We start from the raw sequence: 19337 nt of genomic DNA on the forward strand, positions 1-19337 counted from the left end.
CATTTAGTGACTCTCACTTGGCAACCACTTCCCAGTCAATTGGGGAATACACATTTTTATTTACCTGCCAAGATTTCAGGAGGGTTGTGACCAATCACTCTTTTTTTTCTTTTTTTTTTTTACCAGCAACTGATAACTTGTCCAAATATGGTCAAATCTGGCTCCAAAAGGTAGTGTAACAGTGGCCAAAAAGCTAACATCACAGTTGCTTCATCCATTTTTTTTTTTTTTTTTTTTTCCAACCTAGGTATGCTTTTCACACATGTACTGCACATAGCTATAGAGTGCTTCAATGAAAGGGGTTACAAAGCAAAAAAGCAACACAGGCACTGGTCTGCAGAAATGTGGAAAAGTGATACGTTCTGGTGAGTCATCCTTAACCATACTGTCAATAAGTGAGAGACTGCATAAAAGACACACATAAAGACATCAAGAGAAAAACACAGCCTAGAATGCTCGGCCCTTACGGTGCGTTCACACTGAACGCGATAGACGCGACCAGAGCGTCAGGTTTACATGTAAAGTCAATGGAGGAGCGCGATGAAGCGCGACTGGGGGTCCTGCGAAAATTCAGAAGCAGATTTGCGTCGCGAAAATGCATCAGTCGCGCGAGCAAGTAGTGCGACTAACGCGTTTGAAGCGCAAATAAAAATACACGCGGCAGTTTGTGTGGTGCATTTTGTGCATTCGCGTGTATCGCGTCTACCGCTCGAGTTGGAAAAATCTGAACTCCAGCGTCAAATCGCGCCGCGACAACCATTCAGGAGCCTGTTGACGTGATGCTCTGACCTAGTTCAAAGGGGCAGGCCCAGCCAAAGCCCTTCATTCTTCATTCAATATGGAGGAAAGGCTAATCACCGCCGTAGCCAACCACCCGGAGCAGCACGACACCAGCTGCTTTGTGTAACGAGAATTTTAATATTATTTCAAATAAATTTTTGGAATGACTAATGTCTTAGTTCTACTACACAGCAAGTATTGGCACACAATTTGACACATGTAGAATTTATTTCATATTATACTAATGAAAAAATATACTACTATATAGGAACATAGTGAAGACCAATTATTTAAGAGAATAAAGACAGGTTAGTTTATTTTGGAGGCAAGCTCCATTTATTAAGAAAATTTAAAAAAAAAAAAAAAAGAGGCAGGAACGCTCTTTAGAGGTTTGTGGGTGGCTCCTAAAAGAGCCGTTGTGGGGAAGTCACTGGGACTTCAAATGAGCATATATTAGCACAGGTATCAATAAAGCACTACCGTATTAAACACTTTTACTAACTGCAGGCAGACGGACAGGCGCTCTGCAGGTGGGATTGAGCGCCTGTAGTTGGTGTTTAGGCGGGCGATGCTGGGACCGACCGGGACAGCAGTTCCTCAAACTGGGCGAGGGAAAGACGGTGGTACCGCTGAAAGCGGCTGTCATCCAGACCCAGCTCCTGGAGCAAGTGGTGAAACTCACCAAACTGCTCACACTTCTAGAGGACCTGATTGCCCCAAGTACGGTGAGGATGTCCTTTACACTGCTGCTCTGCTCTCCACAGTAAATAAAGAACGGAGACTCTCTTTTTAAACGCTAGATCGACAGCTGCCATCTTGCAAACATACCGTCTGGCACTACTTCCTCTCACATTTCCACTTCACACGCGTGAAAATTGTGTATTTTGAAGCGCGACCAATTCGCGTTGGTCCCACGTCAAGGTGCGAATGTGCACGCGACCAGCCAGGGGCGTCTGGCGCTTTTTGGTTGCGTCTATCGTGTTCGGTGTGAACGCACCGTTAGAGTGAGGATCCGTTGGCTCTATTAAGACATTTGGGGTATTTTGCGGTTTCCTTTTTCCGAGGGGCCACATTAGGAACTGGGACTTTTTTGGATGGCCACAGCAATAAGCTGAATTGATGCAGCCCTCCACAACAGTCCCGGTTTCTCATGTAGTCCCTTGGAAAAATTAATGGCCCACCCCTGCCTTAGAGGGAATGAAAAATGAAAACCAATAGAAAGTTGTTCTGGTTGACCAGTTGTATGGGATGTGAGTGGTCTATTTCAGGATGACAGTGCCTCCACCTATATACGGGCCTACCTTATAGTTAACACGGCTTAAAGAGTAGCCTATGAACTTCACAGTCACCAGATCGCAACTAAAATGAACATCTTCAGGAGACCAATGTGTCTCCATTTGATGATGATCATCATCAAGACATGAAATGAGGGAAAATCTTTAAGAAAAATGGTGCCCATACCCCTCTGGTAAAGGAATGCTTGAAGAATTAATGTTGTAGTGGCTCAAACACCTTAACAAAAAATTTAAATTGTTGGCTGCTTAAATTTGTCACACATCTTTAATTTCTAAAATAATAATAATTATTATTATTGATGTTATTTATTTACTTGTTTTTGTAAGCTTCCACCTATAAAATAGCCACTTAACAGTAGCCCCTTTTCAAAATCTGAGGTTTTCACTTGAAGAAGGCAAAAAAATACATTTCATCTGCCAGTGCACCTCAAAACAACACACTTCTTATCTAATACATTTATCATGTTATCTACAGTCTGCAGAGGATGTGCTATTTTAAATTATCCTTCCAGTTTTGACTGTGATCATAAACCGCTGTAATGTTTTAATCTTTTTCTACAGCGTCACTTCAGTAACCTTTGCCGCTCCTTTTGTATCCTCTCCTCCTTCACTCTTTTCTTTCTTCTCCTCTTCACCCTCTGGCTCCTTCTTTACAGTTTCTTTTGCTGTTGCATGCTCCCTCTCTTCCTCCTCTCCCTCTTCCTCCTCATCAAGTTGAAGACTCCCCGATGAAAACCTCATCCTGGCTAGTCCAGCGGACCGTACCATCTTGCCCACCTGAGGGGCAGGGCAGTAATATGGATAGAAAACCTCCGGGTCTGAGTCACTGTAGCTTCCCGCAGTGCTGCCAATCATACATAGTGAACTGGGGCGTTCAGGCAGAGGGGAAGAGTTTAGTGGGAGGTAGGTGGGTCTGGAGGGGCGCGTCAGGTGGGGGTAGTAACCAAGAGGGCGAAACTCAGAAGCAGGGTTAAAGGCAGTGTTTGAACTCCTCGAGAGGTGTAATTTGACGTCAGGTTGGCTGGCTACACGGCGAGGCAGCCCAGGAAGGAAGTTGGAGTCATCGCTGTAATGACCTGCCTCTGTATGTCCAACGCCCATGAGTCTTGCACCATTGCTTCCTGGTTGGTACATTCTGGCCAATCCCAGCCCACCTGAACCACTGGAGCGGAGGTTTCTCCTGATTGGTGAACTAGATGGCGAATCGTGACGTACTGGGTAAAAAGATGGCCGTGTTATACCATCCATTGTCACATAATCCCGCCGTTTTGTATGCGGAATTCGTTCCAGTGAGGAAACGGCAACAAATTCCGACAAGTAGGGATGTCGGTTGAGTGGCGAGCAGCCAGCTAATGGGAACGATGGGAGGACAGGATGATACTGGTAGGCAGGGCTGTTAGGGTAGAGAAGGACCAGCTGCTGTCCTGCATCTGGATGTGGCTGGGGGTTGGGTCGACGTCTAGATCGGTTTCCATAGACACCAGCTAACCGCTGGGCTTGGCGCTGTGTCCCGATTCGTACCCCCCTTGCGTCCTCTACTACAGATATCGAAGCAGATCTCATCTTCGGTGAGGGTGAAGGCGGTGTTGTCTGGTGGACAGATGGAGAAAGAGGAGTGACTTGGGAGAGGAGGCGAGGCCTCTGGCTCACCTCAACACATGAATGGCTGCGTTTAGCCCCTCTTTCATTGATTTCAGTATCGTTGTCTCGGTGATGCGGGTCCAACTGATCCTGGCTGTGTACCACCAGAGCACGACTTGACCGTGGGAATGGGTGAGATTGTTCATACACCTGAGAAGAAAAGGCACGAACACTTGAGCTGTTTTTATTTCTTGTTAGGACTGAACAATATTTTGATTATGCTACCATTAATTAATTGGCTAATATGATATCAGAGTATGTATGTATTAGATAATATCAGAGAACTGTAAAAAAGAAGAAAAAACAGCCCAAGAACATGTAATGTAATTTCTAAAAACCCAAAGATCTTCAAGTTCATTAAACAAAATCATTAAAAAAAGATAATAGAACACTAGCTGTTTTAATTTTGTCAGACATGAATATGCATTGTGTGTCAAGTAATAGTTTTAAAGACTGAACAGTCATATTTATTACCTGTTTGGAGACATCTGTGAGGAGATCAGGAGAAGATCGACATTGTCTGGGGTCATAGTCTGTCTGACTGTATATCCTGGACAGACAGAGAGAGGAATAAAAGAACGGATGTTATACACAGACTATAAAAAATGATCACAAAAGATTCCTCTGTTACTGATCCTTTGACCTTTACATAAGACTGCTTAATAAAATATGTTGCCATTTCAAGTACTTCAAGCTCCCTTTCATAAGCTTCTTGATTATGAAAAGGAAATTGAAGCATCAATAAAATCTCTCTCACTTTTCAAAGTGCGAAGGCTTCTTCTCCCCTGATCCCAGACACTCCAGCAGCTGCTTCTGGGTGCGACCACTGCCAAACAACATTACCAACATTAGATGGACACACTACCACCCCTGACTGAAAACAAAGAGTCTGAATATTCATCAGTAGAAAATGGTAAAAAAAAAAAAAAAAAACAAAACACGCTCACAGTCCATCATAGTTCTCAGGTTTTTGCCTATAAATCAGTAAATGACTTTGAGCACAGTTTGATTAAATTCTAACCAATACTATCAGTAGGGAGTAGGGATTCTTGTGAGTTGTGGACTGTCATCTGTCCTTTGGATAAGCTGGAAAAGATGGTTTATTCAAACATTACAAGAGTAGGTAAGTCAAAAGTTTTGTGAGTCAAAATATTTGTGTACAAGCTTAAATCCAGCTGATGTACCAATAAATGGTTGGAGAACAATTCATGCATAGTAGACACTGGAAATAAGTAAGTGACTTTGATTTTGGGCAAAAAGATGATTAATATATATATATGTATTATACAAAAGCTTGAATGCACTTTCAGATTATAGCATTATGTGCACTTGTCTGCATTTTACCTGTATCTGAAGCTGGAGCCTTTACATGACAGCAGAGTTTTGTGTATGGCCTTTGGTTCCTCAGCTAGCCTGAAGAAAGCATGGTACTCCACACACATCTTCCAGAATGATTTACACACATCACGGCTGGCCATGGCGAACTCTAGTGTATCCTTACACGAGGGCTGGATGGACATGAAATAAGATGATGATGAGTCAAATATTTACGACCACCTCTGTATAGCATGCTGTCTCCCCTTTAAGCAGTGTTGGGGAGTAACGGAATACATGTACCGCCGTTACGTATTCAGAATACAAAATATGAGTAACTGTATTCCGTTACAGTTACCGTTTAAAAAGGTGGTATTCAGAATACAGTTACTTTGTTGAAATAAATGGAATACACGGCGGTACTTCCCTGTTTCATATTGTCGCGGGTCAGGATTGTTTGGGTTTGTTTGACAGCTACGTTCTGTTGTTCCAGGCAGCAGCGTTACGGTTGCCATGGTTACAGGGTGACGCGCTCTCTCTCTGCGTGTTTCCTGGGTGAGAGAGCGCTTTTTTGTTGTTGTTGTTGTGCTAAGCTAAAAGGCAGAATGCTACAGGCATAGCTCTAAAGCATGTAGCCTGATGGGCAGTGTAGTCCGTGCTGCAGGAGAATGGACTACCATACACGTTATGTGTCTGTGAGCGAGGGAGGAGAGAAAGGAAAAGTCCGAGCTGTCACGGAGCAAAAACGGGAGCTGGAAGCATGTAAATATAATAATAACCACTGCAGCCAAGAAGAGTGCCTGACGAGCCCAGCTGTAAGTAAGCTATTAAGACTCAACTGTACACTGTGTTCGTGTTTTCCTCCGGAAAAAATAAGTTCCGTTGGAGAAGCCTTTCAACGCCTCTCTCTGTCTCCCGCAAGCAAAGTTGACCCAGACAACAAAGTAAAGCTAGTTTTCGGCTACCAGCCCGACACGAACCCGACGTATTAGCCAGAGGTCCCTTTACTACGTTTCGGAGCCGCGGACCTTCAGTAACAGTAATAAATCACAGCAATAGGACATTCATGTAGTTGTAAACAGCATGATAATATATTAAGTATTCCAAAGTATTCAGAATACGTTACTCTCATTGAGTAACGTAACGGAATACGTTACAGAATACATTTTGGGGCATGTATTCAGTATTCTGTAGTGGAATACATTTTAAAAGTAACCTTCCCAACACTGCCTTTAAGTCCCAAAAAGTCTTCTACTGGAGAACTTAAAAGCCCCCATAGGGTGCTCTCTGGGAACTGGCACAAGTACTCTAGCTGTAGAACCTTTACATTAGTAACTTGGTAGCTGCTATGGATCAGATTTGATCTTTACATTGTCTATTTGCAATCCACCTGTCTTAGGGCGAGAGGCAGGGTACACCCTGGCCAGGTGGCAAGTCTGCCGCAGGACTCGAGATGCAGGGTACAACCCTCAAAAATAAATCTTAAAAAGACAAAAAGCAAAATCGTGTGGCCCAAACTGGATCAGTTTCTCACCCCAACTTTATCATGTAGTTTGATGAGGAAATGCTTGCGTTTGAAGCTTAGCTTACGGATCTTTGCCCAGCTGAATGTGTTGATTTTTGTGTTTCCCTGGAAAAACACAAGAAGAAAATAATGAGAGATTATATGTAATGTGTAGTGTAGCATGTGCACATGTATTTAGCCTCAAACAGTGCTCCTCTCCTAAACGTGTTAGTTGTTTTTTGAGAAATGCACATGGAAATTGTAAACTTTTATTGGTACTATAAAAACTAAAAAGGATCACCAGTGTCCTCAGGTTTTATCTCGCATATCTTGTTTTATCTCGCATATAATGAATGATTGTTAGTTTATTAGATCCAATAAATTTATTGTGTTGTAACTTCACAAACCAACTTTTTTATGCTAAAACAGCAACTCCTAGCTTAATAGAAGAGGGAATGTTTCTGATGACAAAAATGAAAATATTTGTCCTTTTATGTGGAAATGGACACACCTGAAAGACTAGCACTCCAGAGTGTGTGACAGCCAGATTGATCCTCATTCCCTCCCCATCATAGGCAGGGTAAGGCCTGATTCCATACATGTCCAGCTTCCTCGCCACCTCCAGCAGCTGGATGTCGGAGTTTGCTGGAGAGAGTCCTCTATGGACAGAGACAAAGAATCACAATTACAATCCATATAAACCTAAACCACTGATTTATGGAGAGTTGGATACATTGATGTTGTTTTGCTGCCAAATTGACCCAGCAGTCACTTCTGCCATTCCAACAAAAATTAGGCTCAAACAACACGTCAAACATAGGTTTCAAAAGTGGCATTTTGGTTGGAAAATGATCATATTTTAAAATCTATAGTTTTTTAAAGAACCTATGGGTGGGATAGGGGAAAGAGGCACAGTCCTATGTCCAGTTAATACTTTGCTCTTTCTCTCTGGTCAAAATTAACACTAGTTTGACAAAACTGTCCACATACTACAAAGCACCAGTGTCTTCTGCTTCACTTCATACCTGTGTTTCTTGTGAAACTTGATGATCTTGTGGTCCAGATATTCCTGGTTGGGAACATAGTGCTTCATCTCCAAATGCTGGCAGTCCAGCTCCTCATCATAGTCCCCTATCTCTGCTGTAGCATACATACATATGCATGCAAACACATATTTAGTTTCTCTGCGTTTTAAACATTTAATTGGAGTATAGGCTCAGGCTCAGTTTCTGCTACAATATTCTGATGGTAGGGTCAGAATTTGGTGAACACAACAAGGCAGAATGGATCTGTTCTGCCTTGTCTCAGCAGGTCAGACTGGTGGTGCCGGTGTAATTGTACTAGGATATTTTGTTAAGATACACATTTAAACAGCTCAGCATTGCTTATTGCCTATGCCTATCCTCTGATGGCTGCTTCCAGCAGGATAACACACCATGTCCCAAAGCTCAGATCATATGAAGCTGTTTTTTTTTTTAACATGACAATGAGTTCACTGTACTCAAACACGCTGCACAGTCACCAGATCTGAATCTGAGCACCTTTGAGATGAGCACCTGTGTCTGTTCGATGCCTTAATGTCAACATGGACCAAAATGTCTGAGGAACGTTTCCAGTACTTTTCTGAATCTGCTGCAAAAACAATTACAGCAGCTGTGAAAGTAAAAGGACGTCCAACTAACGTAACTTACAAAGTTGCAGGTGGGTTTTATGTCAGTATTTTTGATAATTACACAACGTGCTGCACTTTGATGCTTACACTGCAGTATGTGAGAGACCAGCAGGGCGGCACTGTTGTCATTACAGGTCAGACTGCCATTAGACAAGTCCTGCTTGATCTGTAAGGCAAAAAGATACCTGTGCACACACAAAACAGTATGAGTACACCTACTGTGGCATTTCACTTATGCTGAACATATATCTCATCTATGCTCAGACTTTACCTGGTGAGGCCTCTCTTGAGTTGTCCAGGATCTGGTGGAAAAAATTTGACTATAAACCTGAAGAATAAATCATTGGTGTCTGACAGAAGGGAAAAGAAAAGAGTGAGATTATAGATGCAGGACAATGGTGCAGATGGAGACGCTGAGATCTGGAAATATTTGAAGGAAATATGAAGTCAGAGCACTAATCTTAGGACAGATATGACTTACATCTGATCTGTTTGACCAAAGGCTTCAGCAGCTCCAACCAAACCTGCAACAGAAACTTGTTAAGACATTCAAAACCTCCCGCACTGATCTGTGCATATCTGTGCGATCCAGAGTTTCTTACATAATTGCCACTGTGGTGTCTGAACTCCAGGCCAAAGTACTCCTTCTCCAGCAGTTTCAGATGACCGCACACTTTGTTGTAGAAGTCGCCACCTAAAACCTTTTGCTGGAAGAAAGAGTGGGAGAGAATTAAAGTGAGAAGGATAATAGGACTTTTTAATTGAGACGTTCTTAAAACTAAAGTCCGGGAGTGCTCCTGGGAGCCCAGAAAAATGTGCTACAGCTCAGTTACTTTATCCACTAATACTTTGCTTAATGAGAGTTTGCATAATCACGGCCATTTTTTTTCTTTCATATTTAATTAATCTGTGGAAGATATGCATAGGGGACATGAAATGATTAAAAGACAACAGATAGAAAAAGTTGAGGCATGACAGAGGACGACGGCAGAAAATTCTGAACTGTATCCATGGAAACTGAGACCTTCATTGCTCGTCTTACTTAACCTCCTAATGGCGAACACGTCAGGCGAAATGTTAAGATTAGGTTTGGGTTTTTTTCACTTGTTGGTTAATTAGGCACATTTTCAAATACTAGAAGGTTTTGCCTTTTATGAAAGTCTCACACATTTCTTTTGCCATCAGGGTTCAAATGGTGTAAAAATGGTGTATTTCAACTAATGTCCCTGACTCTGGATCCCAATGACTTTCTGAGTCATTGTAAACTCAATTTGCTGGCAGATATGTATAGATATATAAACTTAAGGGGGGAAGTAAGCACATTTGTGTTTGACTCAGCCAATGCCAAAACACAACTATACAGGCTGAGTTGTGACAAATGCTGGTTGATGAATGGGATCCCATCCCACAGCAGTGTGTGAACGAGCTGGTGACCAGCATGAGGAGGAGGTACCAGGCTGTGTATGGTTCTTCCACATGGTACTGAGGTCCATTTGTTCAATGAATAGACTGTAAACTGTTGCTATGTCTTGTTTCTTCGGACTAAACACGACTCAAAAGCAGAATAAATTGTTTTGCCTTACCAGAGAAGATCTGGCAAGTTTTTCATGGACAAAACCCACATACTCAACTCTGCTGCTCAATCCACAAATGTATTTCCCTTACAAATGTGGCTCCATTTAAGGGGAAATGATGAACTGATTATAACAGATTAGCTATATAGCTGTATATAAGCTGTGCATCTTTCCTTTAATGTTTTTTGTTAAATTACAGTGTTTAAGAGTTTCTGCTACATCTTCTTTTTTGCACACCAACCTAATCGGTGTGACCCCCTATTTCCGTATGACGTTTGTGACTCCAGCCAGAAATTAAATCACTTTGAAACTGGGTGATTCTTTGTGATATGTCCTGTTTTTACCTCCATTTCTGTCCTTTAAACTAACAGTTATATTTCCTCTGTTTTCCCTTCTTTTCTTTTTCTTTTTTACCCCTTTTGTTATTTTCTACAAACTGATATTTATTCAGTCTTGTCACAATCTTATATAACCAAATATTTTAAAATTTTAATCACTCATTATTAAGGTATTTTGTATTTAAGGGGCAGCCAATCAGAAGAAAGTCCAGTTAAAGCGAGGTTGGGGCATCAAGCCACACTGGAAAATGTAAAGTCAGGTGCATCTCCCACATCGTCATGATTATTTTGAACTCATGCAAAGCTTTTCTACTAGAGTCCAAGAATAGAAATATGGAGTCAGATCAGAAGAATAGGTCACTTTAACCACATTAGACAAAAATACAAAGGACGCTACAAACATGTAAAAGTACTGCTTTATTGTTTATCTGCTTTGAAGACCCTGTGTCTGAAATTTAATTCAGGCTTAAATCAAAGGGTGCCCACATGGAGCGCTGAACCTGTCTCTGGTGTTTGTGCGGTGTTTACTTACTGCAGTGACACGTTTTTGGTTTTTTTTAGCGTTCGCTGTCTTATAGCTGGTGTTTAGTGCCCTGTCGGGGGGGTCACTGGACGTCCCTCATTAACTTGTCATGAGGGAAGGAGAAAGGTTATTAGGGGAGAGGGAGGATGACGAAGGACATGGCAGCTGTAACTGATTATAGAGAGAAGAAGAGGCCTAACTGATAATTACTGGAAGCAAAAAGCCGCCCACAGATCAGCAGAGCAGTTAGTTTCCAGCAGAGCAGAACAGAGGAAAAAGTGAGCGATGTGCAACTTTGGATGTGAATTCAAAGCAGAAAACAGCAAAACAGCAAGTTTCATTAATGATATCTGCACAAGCTTACACGTGTCTGTTTGACTAGTGAAAGGCCTTCATTGCATACAACATGGAGCTAGCTTGTTCCAGCTTGTTTCAGAGGAACAAATGCGGTTTTGTCAAATCTCAAAGACATGCACAAAGTTGCCTTTGGCATAGGTGTCATGACACATTGCGAGGAAGCAGTAACACTTGACATGTCCATCACGTACGGACACTTTTAAATTTCAACATATTGGTTAATTGTTATTTTTCAACATGTACAGTTGTACAGGCCATCAGGCTACTGAATCACTGCCTCATTACTGAACTGGGATGTACACAATATAATACAGTTTTATATAATAACACCTGTACAATCTGTATGTCCTACCTTTGTATGACTATGTATTTCTAATTGTACTTTATATTTGGACTTAATTCTACCCATACATATAGTAATTGCATTATTGCTGTTTATTTCTATTTCTTATTATTCTTTTACATCATTTTATTTATTTTACTTCTGTGAATTGGACACATGCAGTTCACAGAAAATCCACCAGGGATCAGTATTTCATGCACCAGAGGGCACAAAGTTGCCAGATGTAGCAAAAATGATACAAATTAAAACTCAGGGGGTTAATGGGGGATGAACCAGTCATTGACCCAAACCAGTTAACCTTAAAAGTTTTGGACTGAAACCAGAGACTCCAGAGGAAACTCATGCGTGTAAGCTTTATTCATAAGTTGTTCATAAACCGAATATATAAATTGCTGTCATGGTCCAGTGATGCTTCACAGTTCTCTGTTTTAGTCAGCGGACTCACCTCAGTCTTGGTGTCACAGCTTTGATAAACTAATCTGAAGGTTAAGAAAACATGACCTAAGTGACTGAACCGTGCACATCAGGGAAAAATTCAGCATGACAGAACATGTCTAACATTTTACCGATTAGCTACTACAAGCTTTGCTAAACATCCACAAGGTGCTGCCATAATTATTCAGCAGACTGTAGCAGACAAACAGTATTGTGTATTTGTGTACCATTAAGCTATGATGAGTAACATATTCAGTTCTTCCTGTTGAAACAGAATAAAATAAACACTACCTGAAAGATTAGTTAGGATTACATGGATTCACCCTGTTAACAAAAGAAATACACCACGTATTGTGTTTTTAACAGTTGAAGGTAACCTTTTTTAAAAGAAAGGATGTTCACACAAAGATACAGACTTGTTTTCTCCACTGTACATATGAAACTTGTAGAAGTGTCAGAGCTTCTTTTAGTTTCACTCAGTGGGAACAAACCTATGAATCCCAAAAGGTTGATTCTGTTCATCTACACAGCAATTCGAAACAACAGTATTGCAGACGTGGAAGCAGAGCAACTACAGACGAAAGTTTTGGCCTGTCTCAGCAATGCAAAACCCCCAACATGGAGGAGAGGAAGGCACTCACATCACTTAGTAATGACAACAAGATTGCCATCCTTCCGGCAGACAAGGGTAGGTGCACTGTTTTGCTAAACCAGAAAGACTATCATGAAAAAACCTCATACCACAGGCTATACCCAGGGGAATCTACACCAAGTCTGTATGGTTTACCGAAGATACATAAACAGGGTGCACCTTTAAGGCCGATTGTCTGTATGATCAACTTGGTCACCTATAACATCGATCCTCATCCCGCTGGTGGGCAGCTCTGAACACCACATCCAGAACACCCTGGATTTTGTTGAGAAGGTGAGAGATGTCATTATGGAGGCAGATGAAACCATGGTCTCGTACGACGTTACATCTCTCTTCACTTGCATCCCAGTCACGGAAGCGTTGGAGGTAGTCCGTAAGAGATTACAGGATGACACCAACCTCAGCAACAGGACCACTCTCAGCATCGACCAAGTGTGTTTGCTTTTGGAACTGTCTTCATTCCACCTACTTCACATACAAGGGTCAGTTCTACAGGCAGAAACACGGGTGTGCCATGGGCTCCCCAGTTTCACCCATCGTGGCCAATTTGTACATGGAAGAAGTGGAAAAGAGGGCTTTGCTATCCTACCCTGGAACACCGCCAAGTCATTGGTTCAGATATGTGGATGACACCTGGGTGAAAATCAAATCTCAGGACGTACCACAATTCACAGATCACATTAACTCGGTGGACCGACACATCAAATTCACCAGGGAGGATATGAAAAGTGGCAGGTTAGCCTTCTTAGACTGTGAGATTTCCATCAGTAATGGGGGACATCTAAAAGCTGATGTGTACCGTAAACCTACGCACACGGATCAGTATTTAAGGTTTGACTCTCATCATCCACTGGAGCACAAACTGGGTGTCATCAAGACATTACAACACAGAGCGAACACCATCCCCAGAGATACAGCCGCCAGGGAAGCAGAAGAACATCACAGTAAGAAGGCCCTGAGTAAATGTGGTTATCCCAGTTGGACATTTGTCAAAGCTGGGAAGGCACCTAAAGAAAGCTCCAGCCGATCCAGGAGAGAAGGACAACCGCTGCCCAAGCGAAAACCTGTAGTGATCCCATATGTGTCAGGAGTATCGGAACAGCTGAGACGCATTTTTGCAAAACACCGCGTCTCTGTGGCTTTTAAACCCCAAAACACGCTGCGCCAAAAACTGGTCCACCCCAAGGATCGGGTCCCCCAACACAGAGTAATATAGTGTACGCTGTTAAGTGCCAGGGGGATTGCCAGGAATTGGGGAAACCAAACAACCTCTGGTGAAGAGGATGGCACAACACAGAAGAGCTACCTCGTCAGGTCAGTGGACACTGTTTCAATGATGGAGATGTACACATCCTGGACAGGGAAGAACGCTGGTTTGAGCGCAGAGTCAAGGAGGCCATTTACGTGAAAAGGGAAAGACCATCTTTGAATCGAGGAGGGGGCCTAAGGGTACATCTTTCACTATCTTACAATGCTGTGATTGCAGCCATTCCCCAACTCTCTGTGAATGGTACTCATGGCCATTTATCAGTGATCTTTGATCAGTGATTGTTGATCAATGGTCATGAGAATTTGCATATAATGATTAAGGAACTGACCTCACAGCCCATTGTTCCTTCAGTGGGCTGGTTTCAGTCATTATGCAAATGTACTGTTTATAAGATTGGGGAAACCTGCAGTCAGCTGAGACTGAAGAAGTCACTTGGATGAGTGACGAAACATTTCTCCCACTGGAAACGCAACATCCAGATGAACAGAAATAACTTTTTGGGACTGCACAGAAATGGTTCAGGAATGGTTTGAGGACCACAACAATGAGTCTGAGGTGTTGACTTGGCCTTGAAATTGCCCAGATCTTAATCAAGCATCTGTGGGATGTGCTGGACAAACAAGTCCGTTCCACGGAAGTCCCACCTCACAGCTTACAGGACTTCTGTTGTTAATATCTTGATGCCAGATAGCACAGCATGCCTTCAAGGGTGTAGTGGAGTCCATGCCTCAGTGAGTCAGGGATGTTTTGGCAGCAAAATTAAGCTAAATTAAATTTTATTCATATCACACTAAATCCCAACTACAGTCATCACTAGGTTTTTTATATTGTAAGGTAAAGACCCCACAGCAGTACAGAGGGGGACCGACACAATATTAGGCACATGGTTGTAATGTTATCCCTTACTAAATTTATCACATTTTATTTTTGCCCTATTCTGTCCATCCTTGCCTTTTCCTTCAGCTCTCTTTCCTCTTTCCTCTTGTACTGCTAATGCCCCGGAGGCCGCTGGGAAACTGACAGGGCAGAAAGCATGGGCGTGGAAAATGGAGCTCCTTTGCTAGCACAATACTGCCAGCCATGCACACACACTCACACACACACACACTCACACTCACACACAGATTCTTTTTAGATTGCAATACTGCCTCACAGGCGACGTCACCATGTTGAAAAACAGGCCAGTTGGTCTTCTTTTTCTGACCTGGATAGTAGAGCAGCACATGGCCGTTCATAGACAGCAGAGTGTTTACACCTCACACAGCTGGTAAACATCTGCAGCTGTTTGGACCATTAAAAAAAATCATCTTTCTTTAGAAAAGAACTTAATTAAGTCACCAAGAAGCGACTGTTGTTGTGATTATAAAATAAAATTTCTGCTTGGTATCACTTGATAATGTCAGATAGATCAGGCAGAGTTTCATGAAAGATGCACTTCCTGATGCAACTCCAAATGGCTATATGTGTCTCTAGCTGGAATTGTTGCCATGCGAACATTGGAAACATGCTAGCACAGTGATGATACTGCATTGCATATATGTATACGCATCTGCATATGTAAGAGCCTGACGCTGTGGCCTGCTTTTATCCCTCAGGATGGTGTTCCTCTGCTGTACGGCTATTTCACTGCCAAAACACATGCTGGCAGTGAAGTTTCTCTCTTCTAGTAAACGAGAAAAATGAGTCCAAGAACAGGCAGAAATTCATAGGAGTAAATGGGAGCACTTAAAAGACCAATCAAAGTGCGCCAATTAGACATATAGTAACATTTCTAGGTAGGTACCTATCAACTTCCAGCATACCCACAGCATAGATTTGATGTTGAAATATATATCATGGTAACTGTAAAATAGCTTGCCAACATCGCTAATGCAATAGCTAGTTCTCTGACAATATTGACATGTGCCATTTTTCTGGTTTCCGTAGCTCTAATGACACGCTTATTAGCCAGGGGTGATTCTGAAGTCTTCTGTTTGCTGTGAAAGTAAAATCAGCTGTCATTCAACATTTATCAGGTCCAAGTCCAACATGAACAGCTCAGGCAGTCCTGATGGCAGATCAGGTACATCAATGCACAAGTATGAATGCAAACAGTACAGGCTATCTTTCTTCTTCTTCTTTTGTCCGTAGCGCGGTGGTTGGCAGGGGAGGTTGTCCACGAAGCCAATACGTCACTGTGGGTGCCATAGGGTTTCCATCTTGGTCAATGATGCATTTCCAGGCCTTGTGGTCTCCTGCCTTCACATTTGCTTGCTCGAGGGTTAGACATCATTGTTTAAAATCGTCTTCAATTTGCTTGATCCAAGTCTTCTTAGGCGCGTCACGCTTGATTCTCCAGTGGGTGGGGTGCTGCTGCATCAAAAGGTGATATGGCAGGCGATGGTTGCTTATGCGGCAGATGTGGCCAAACCATTGCAATCGCTCCCTAATCCACTCTTCCATTGAGGGCTGCTGGTGACATTGACTACGTATCACGCTGTTGCTGAGATGATCACGGAGGGACACTGGGAGAATGTGATGCAAACAGCGGATTTGGAAGCACTTCCTGTAGGATGCTGTTCAGCAATCCTGAAGTACCTACAACTATAATGAAACTTTAAAAAAATAAAATAAAATCAGGTTACAGGATATTTTTTAACCGACTTCTGCCTGTCATTATGTTGCTCAAGACTGCATCAGTATATTTAATGCTGAGTGAAAATTAAACCGTATTAGTAATGGCAGTATTAGTCACTGTGATGACTAATACTAATATTTAAAGACAATTTCTCTCATTTGTGCCTACCATGTGAAACAGCCCACGTAAGAGTTTCTGAAAAGACATTTTGGAGCTTTTCCATTTTTAAAGAATGAAAGTTTAGACAGGAGGTGGCTCATACACACCATTTCCAATGCAGAAACTGGGGTTTGAGCCTCGTTAATGCATTAATTTCAGTTTTTAGGGGGGAGAACATTCCTAACAATTCACGCATTGCTAATAAACTCTGAAATTTCTGCACAAATCTGTCTTCACAAACACTTTTCTGCTGCTAAACAGCATCTGCAAGACAAACAATCAACTGTTACAACTTTACCAGTGTTGTCAGAAAGCTTGAGAGTTTGTTTCCCTATTTCATCTTTTTCCCTATTTTACTGGACAAACTAACACAGAGAGAGAGAGTCAAGAGTGGCAGAAACTCAGGTGGGAGAGGTTTTGATTGTTCTCCTCACCTGTGCTAAACTGCACTTGGGTATGACACTAAAACTCAAGTTGCTAATGTTAGTAGGCAAACAACTCACATTGTAGTTCTCATTGGGAGCTACTAAGGTAAAACGGTGTTATGTAAGTGCAAGCAGGAAAGGACATAACACACATGTATCTCCTGTGTGTTCTCCATATCATATAATCCAAGCTGTGAAAGCTGCCAGGGACAAATGCAATTGCATGTAAACGGACCAAACTTCAGTCAGGAGAACAACTAAGATAATCCATCCACAATATAAGGTTAGTCATTAATATACTGCTGCATGGGCTGGGCTGTAGTTACATCGTAAGGGTTTAAAAACTGAGCTCTAAAATGAATAGTGGTAATAATAACAGAGAGAGGCCGACAGTGATCACTGACTTTTTTAAGGTGCTTGTTCAGATTAAATAGAACAAGATGCATGTTAAAAACACAACAGCCTTAATAAACTCAGAGTAGTTTGGACCCGGAAGCAGGGTTGATACGTCATCACTTAAAGACCGGATTGTCAGACCTGAAACCCTTTCCATCTTTTTATACAGACTGTGGTTATCTGTAATAGATACATTCGTTGATTATTGAGTGCAGCAATCTTGTGCTTTTGTATCTTTGATTGCAGTTTTGCCACTGATTGAAACCCAGGTGAAAAAAAAAGTACCTGGATTATGGTAGTATTAGCTACAGTATACTGACCACAGATCTGCTATTTATATAAATATAACTTGCAGCGCTCTTCTTCTGTTTTTGATTGTTCAACAGAGATAATCAGAGAGAGGGAGTTGTGTCAGATGTTGGTGCCTAAGAATAAGGAACACTCTGAAAATGTGAAGCACATTTGCGCTTAAATGGTCAGTTTCTGTTTTGCAGTTTAACTAAATAAATACTTTAGTACAAGTACACACTCTCTGCTGTACAAAGCACGCTATAAAAAACTAAAATAGTGTCTATAAAGCAGGTTTAAATTATATTAAACAGCAGATTAAACCCTGTCAGACCAGAGAAGTGCACGACCAGGTACTCACAGATAATAATCCTAATTCTTATATTAAAGCGTAAATGTTGGAGAAGAATCCAGTCTGAACAGAGCCCGTGGTGGGTTTCCCCTCTTTGATTTCTTTCTTTTTTCAGGAAGGAGGGAAAGGAAGTCGCAAACAAAGCGACAGAAAGCTGTATAAAAATATGGAAAAATAATATCCAGACAGATTTAAAACGCATATTCGACATATCTGATCATTTATAATATTGTTTTGAAGACAGACACGTGCTGTATGTGGATCCACTCAGAAAAGTAAATATGAATGTTTTCACTACCCCCCGTGAAGGGCTTACCTCCACCTCGAACGTGCGCTCGCTGTCATCCAGGAAAACCACGCGCAACCGGAGCTTGGTCTCCTTGGAGACCCGGGACTTGGTCGTGAGGTTCCCGAGTCTCCCGGTCCGCCGCTGTCGGTCCCCCATCTCTCCCCCTCCTTTCTGTTTGTCTGCGTCTCTCAGGAGAAGTAACAACTAAAACAACTATGATCGTCCATTAAATCCATGTCAACGACAGTTAATCCCACGAGAAACGGCTTCACGCGCTCCCCGCCATCACCATCATCACCAAAACCTCCACGATCCTGTTCATCCTCCTCTTCGCTCCTGCCGCTGGAGCGCGCGCTCTCCGGATGCGCAATGGCACGCTGACGTTGTCTCCAGACAGCCAGACCTCATCCAGGTTCTCGTTCACTGAGAAATCACTGGATTAAATTTACCGCACATAAATATTACTGCGCGTAAGCACACTTTTATGTACTTTATATAACTGAGAAGAATAATAGCTCCAATCTTCTCATACTTATATTCATCTACATCCATCTAATGTGTCTTTTTTTTGTCTTTTTTATTCTTATTTGTTTTACTCCTTTTGGCTTTATGAGTGTCTGCAAAAAGCGCCTAATAAACAAACTTTACTCACATTTCACTGCATTTACCTGAAAAAGAAGTGCTTAGAATGACTTCTAACACTGTGATTTTACATAAAAACATTTACAAAACACAAATATACAAAAAGTTGATTATTTAGTCTAAAAATATCATCATTTGCATGAAATGTGGTGATTTGATGCTTTTTAACAGGTGACTGGGACTCAACAGGACACTGTCACTGTGTTACTGATGAGGAGTTCTCACTGTTTTCTTACATTTTAATACAAAATAGTTTATAAATTAGCTCCACATCAGCCACATCAAAAGAGTACAGCTCTACTTGCAGTAAGCATCAATGCATGAGTAATAATGATCTAATACTTTATAACAGTACAACAGATCATTATATGAGCACACAGGGGGCAATTCGATTTACTGAATACTTAACGGATACTTACTCTTTACTCATAGCAGAGATTTTCTGTGCTCTCCAAGGATTACTTCTGAGAC

General features: G+C 41.9%; 1 protein-coding gene across 1 annotated transcript; it reads right to left on the reverse strand.

Moving 5' to 3' along the window:
• Positions 1-1962: 1962 nt before the first annotated feature.
• On the reverse strand, positions 1963-18380 carry LOC116311096 (FERM domain-containing protein 7). Its single transcript, XM_039600573.1, has 12 exons — positions 18252-18380; positions 8809-8913; positions 8688-8730; positions 8478-8556; positions 8294-8391; positions 7560-7674; positions 7046-7193; positions 6565-6660; positions 5061-5224; positions 4474-4542; positions 4191-4266; positions 1963-3866 (listed from the first exon to the last, which is right to left on the reverse strand). Exons 1-12 carry the CDS (start codon positions 18378-18380, stop codon positions 2631-2633), a joined length of 2358 nt encoding a protein of 785 aa, XP_039456507.1. The 3' UTR covers positions 1963-2630.
• Positions 18381-19337: the final 957 nt, after the last annotated feature.

Source organism: Oreochromis aureus, linkage group 3 (assembly GCF_013358895.1).
Source record: "Oreochromis aureus strain Israel breed Guangdong linkage group 3, ZZ_aureus, whole genome shotgun sequence".
NCBI lineage: Eukaryota > Metazoa > Chordata > Actinopteri > Cichliformes > Cichlidae > Oreochromis > Oreochromis aureus.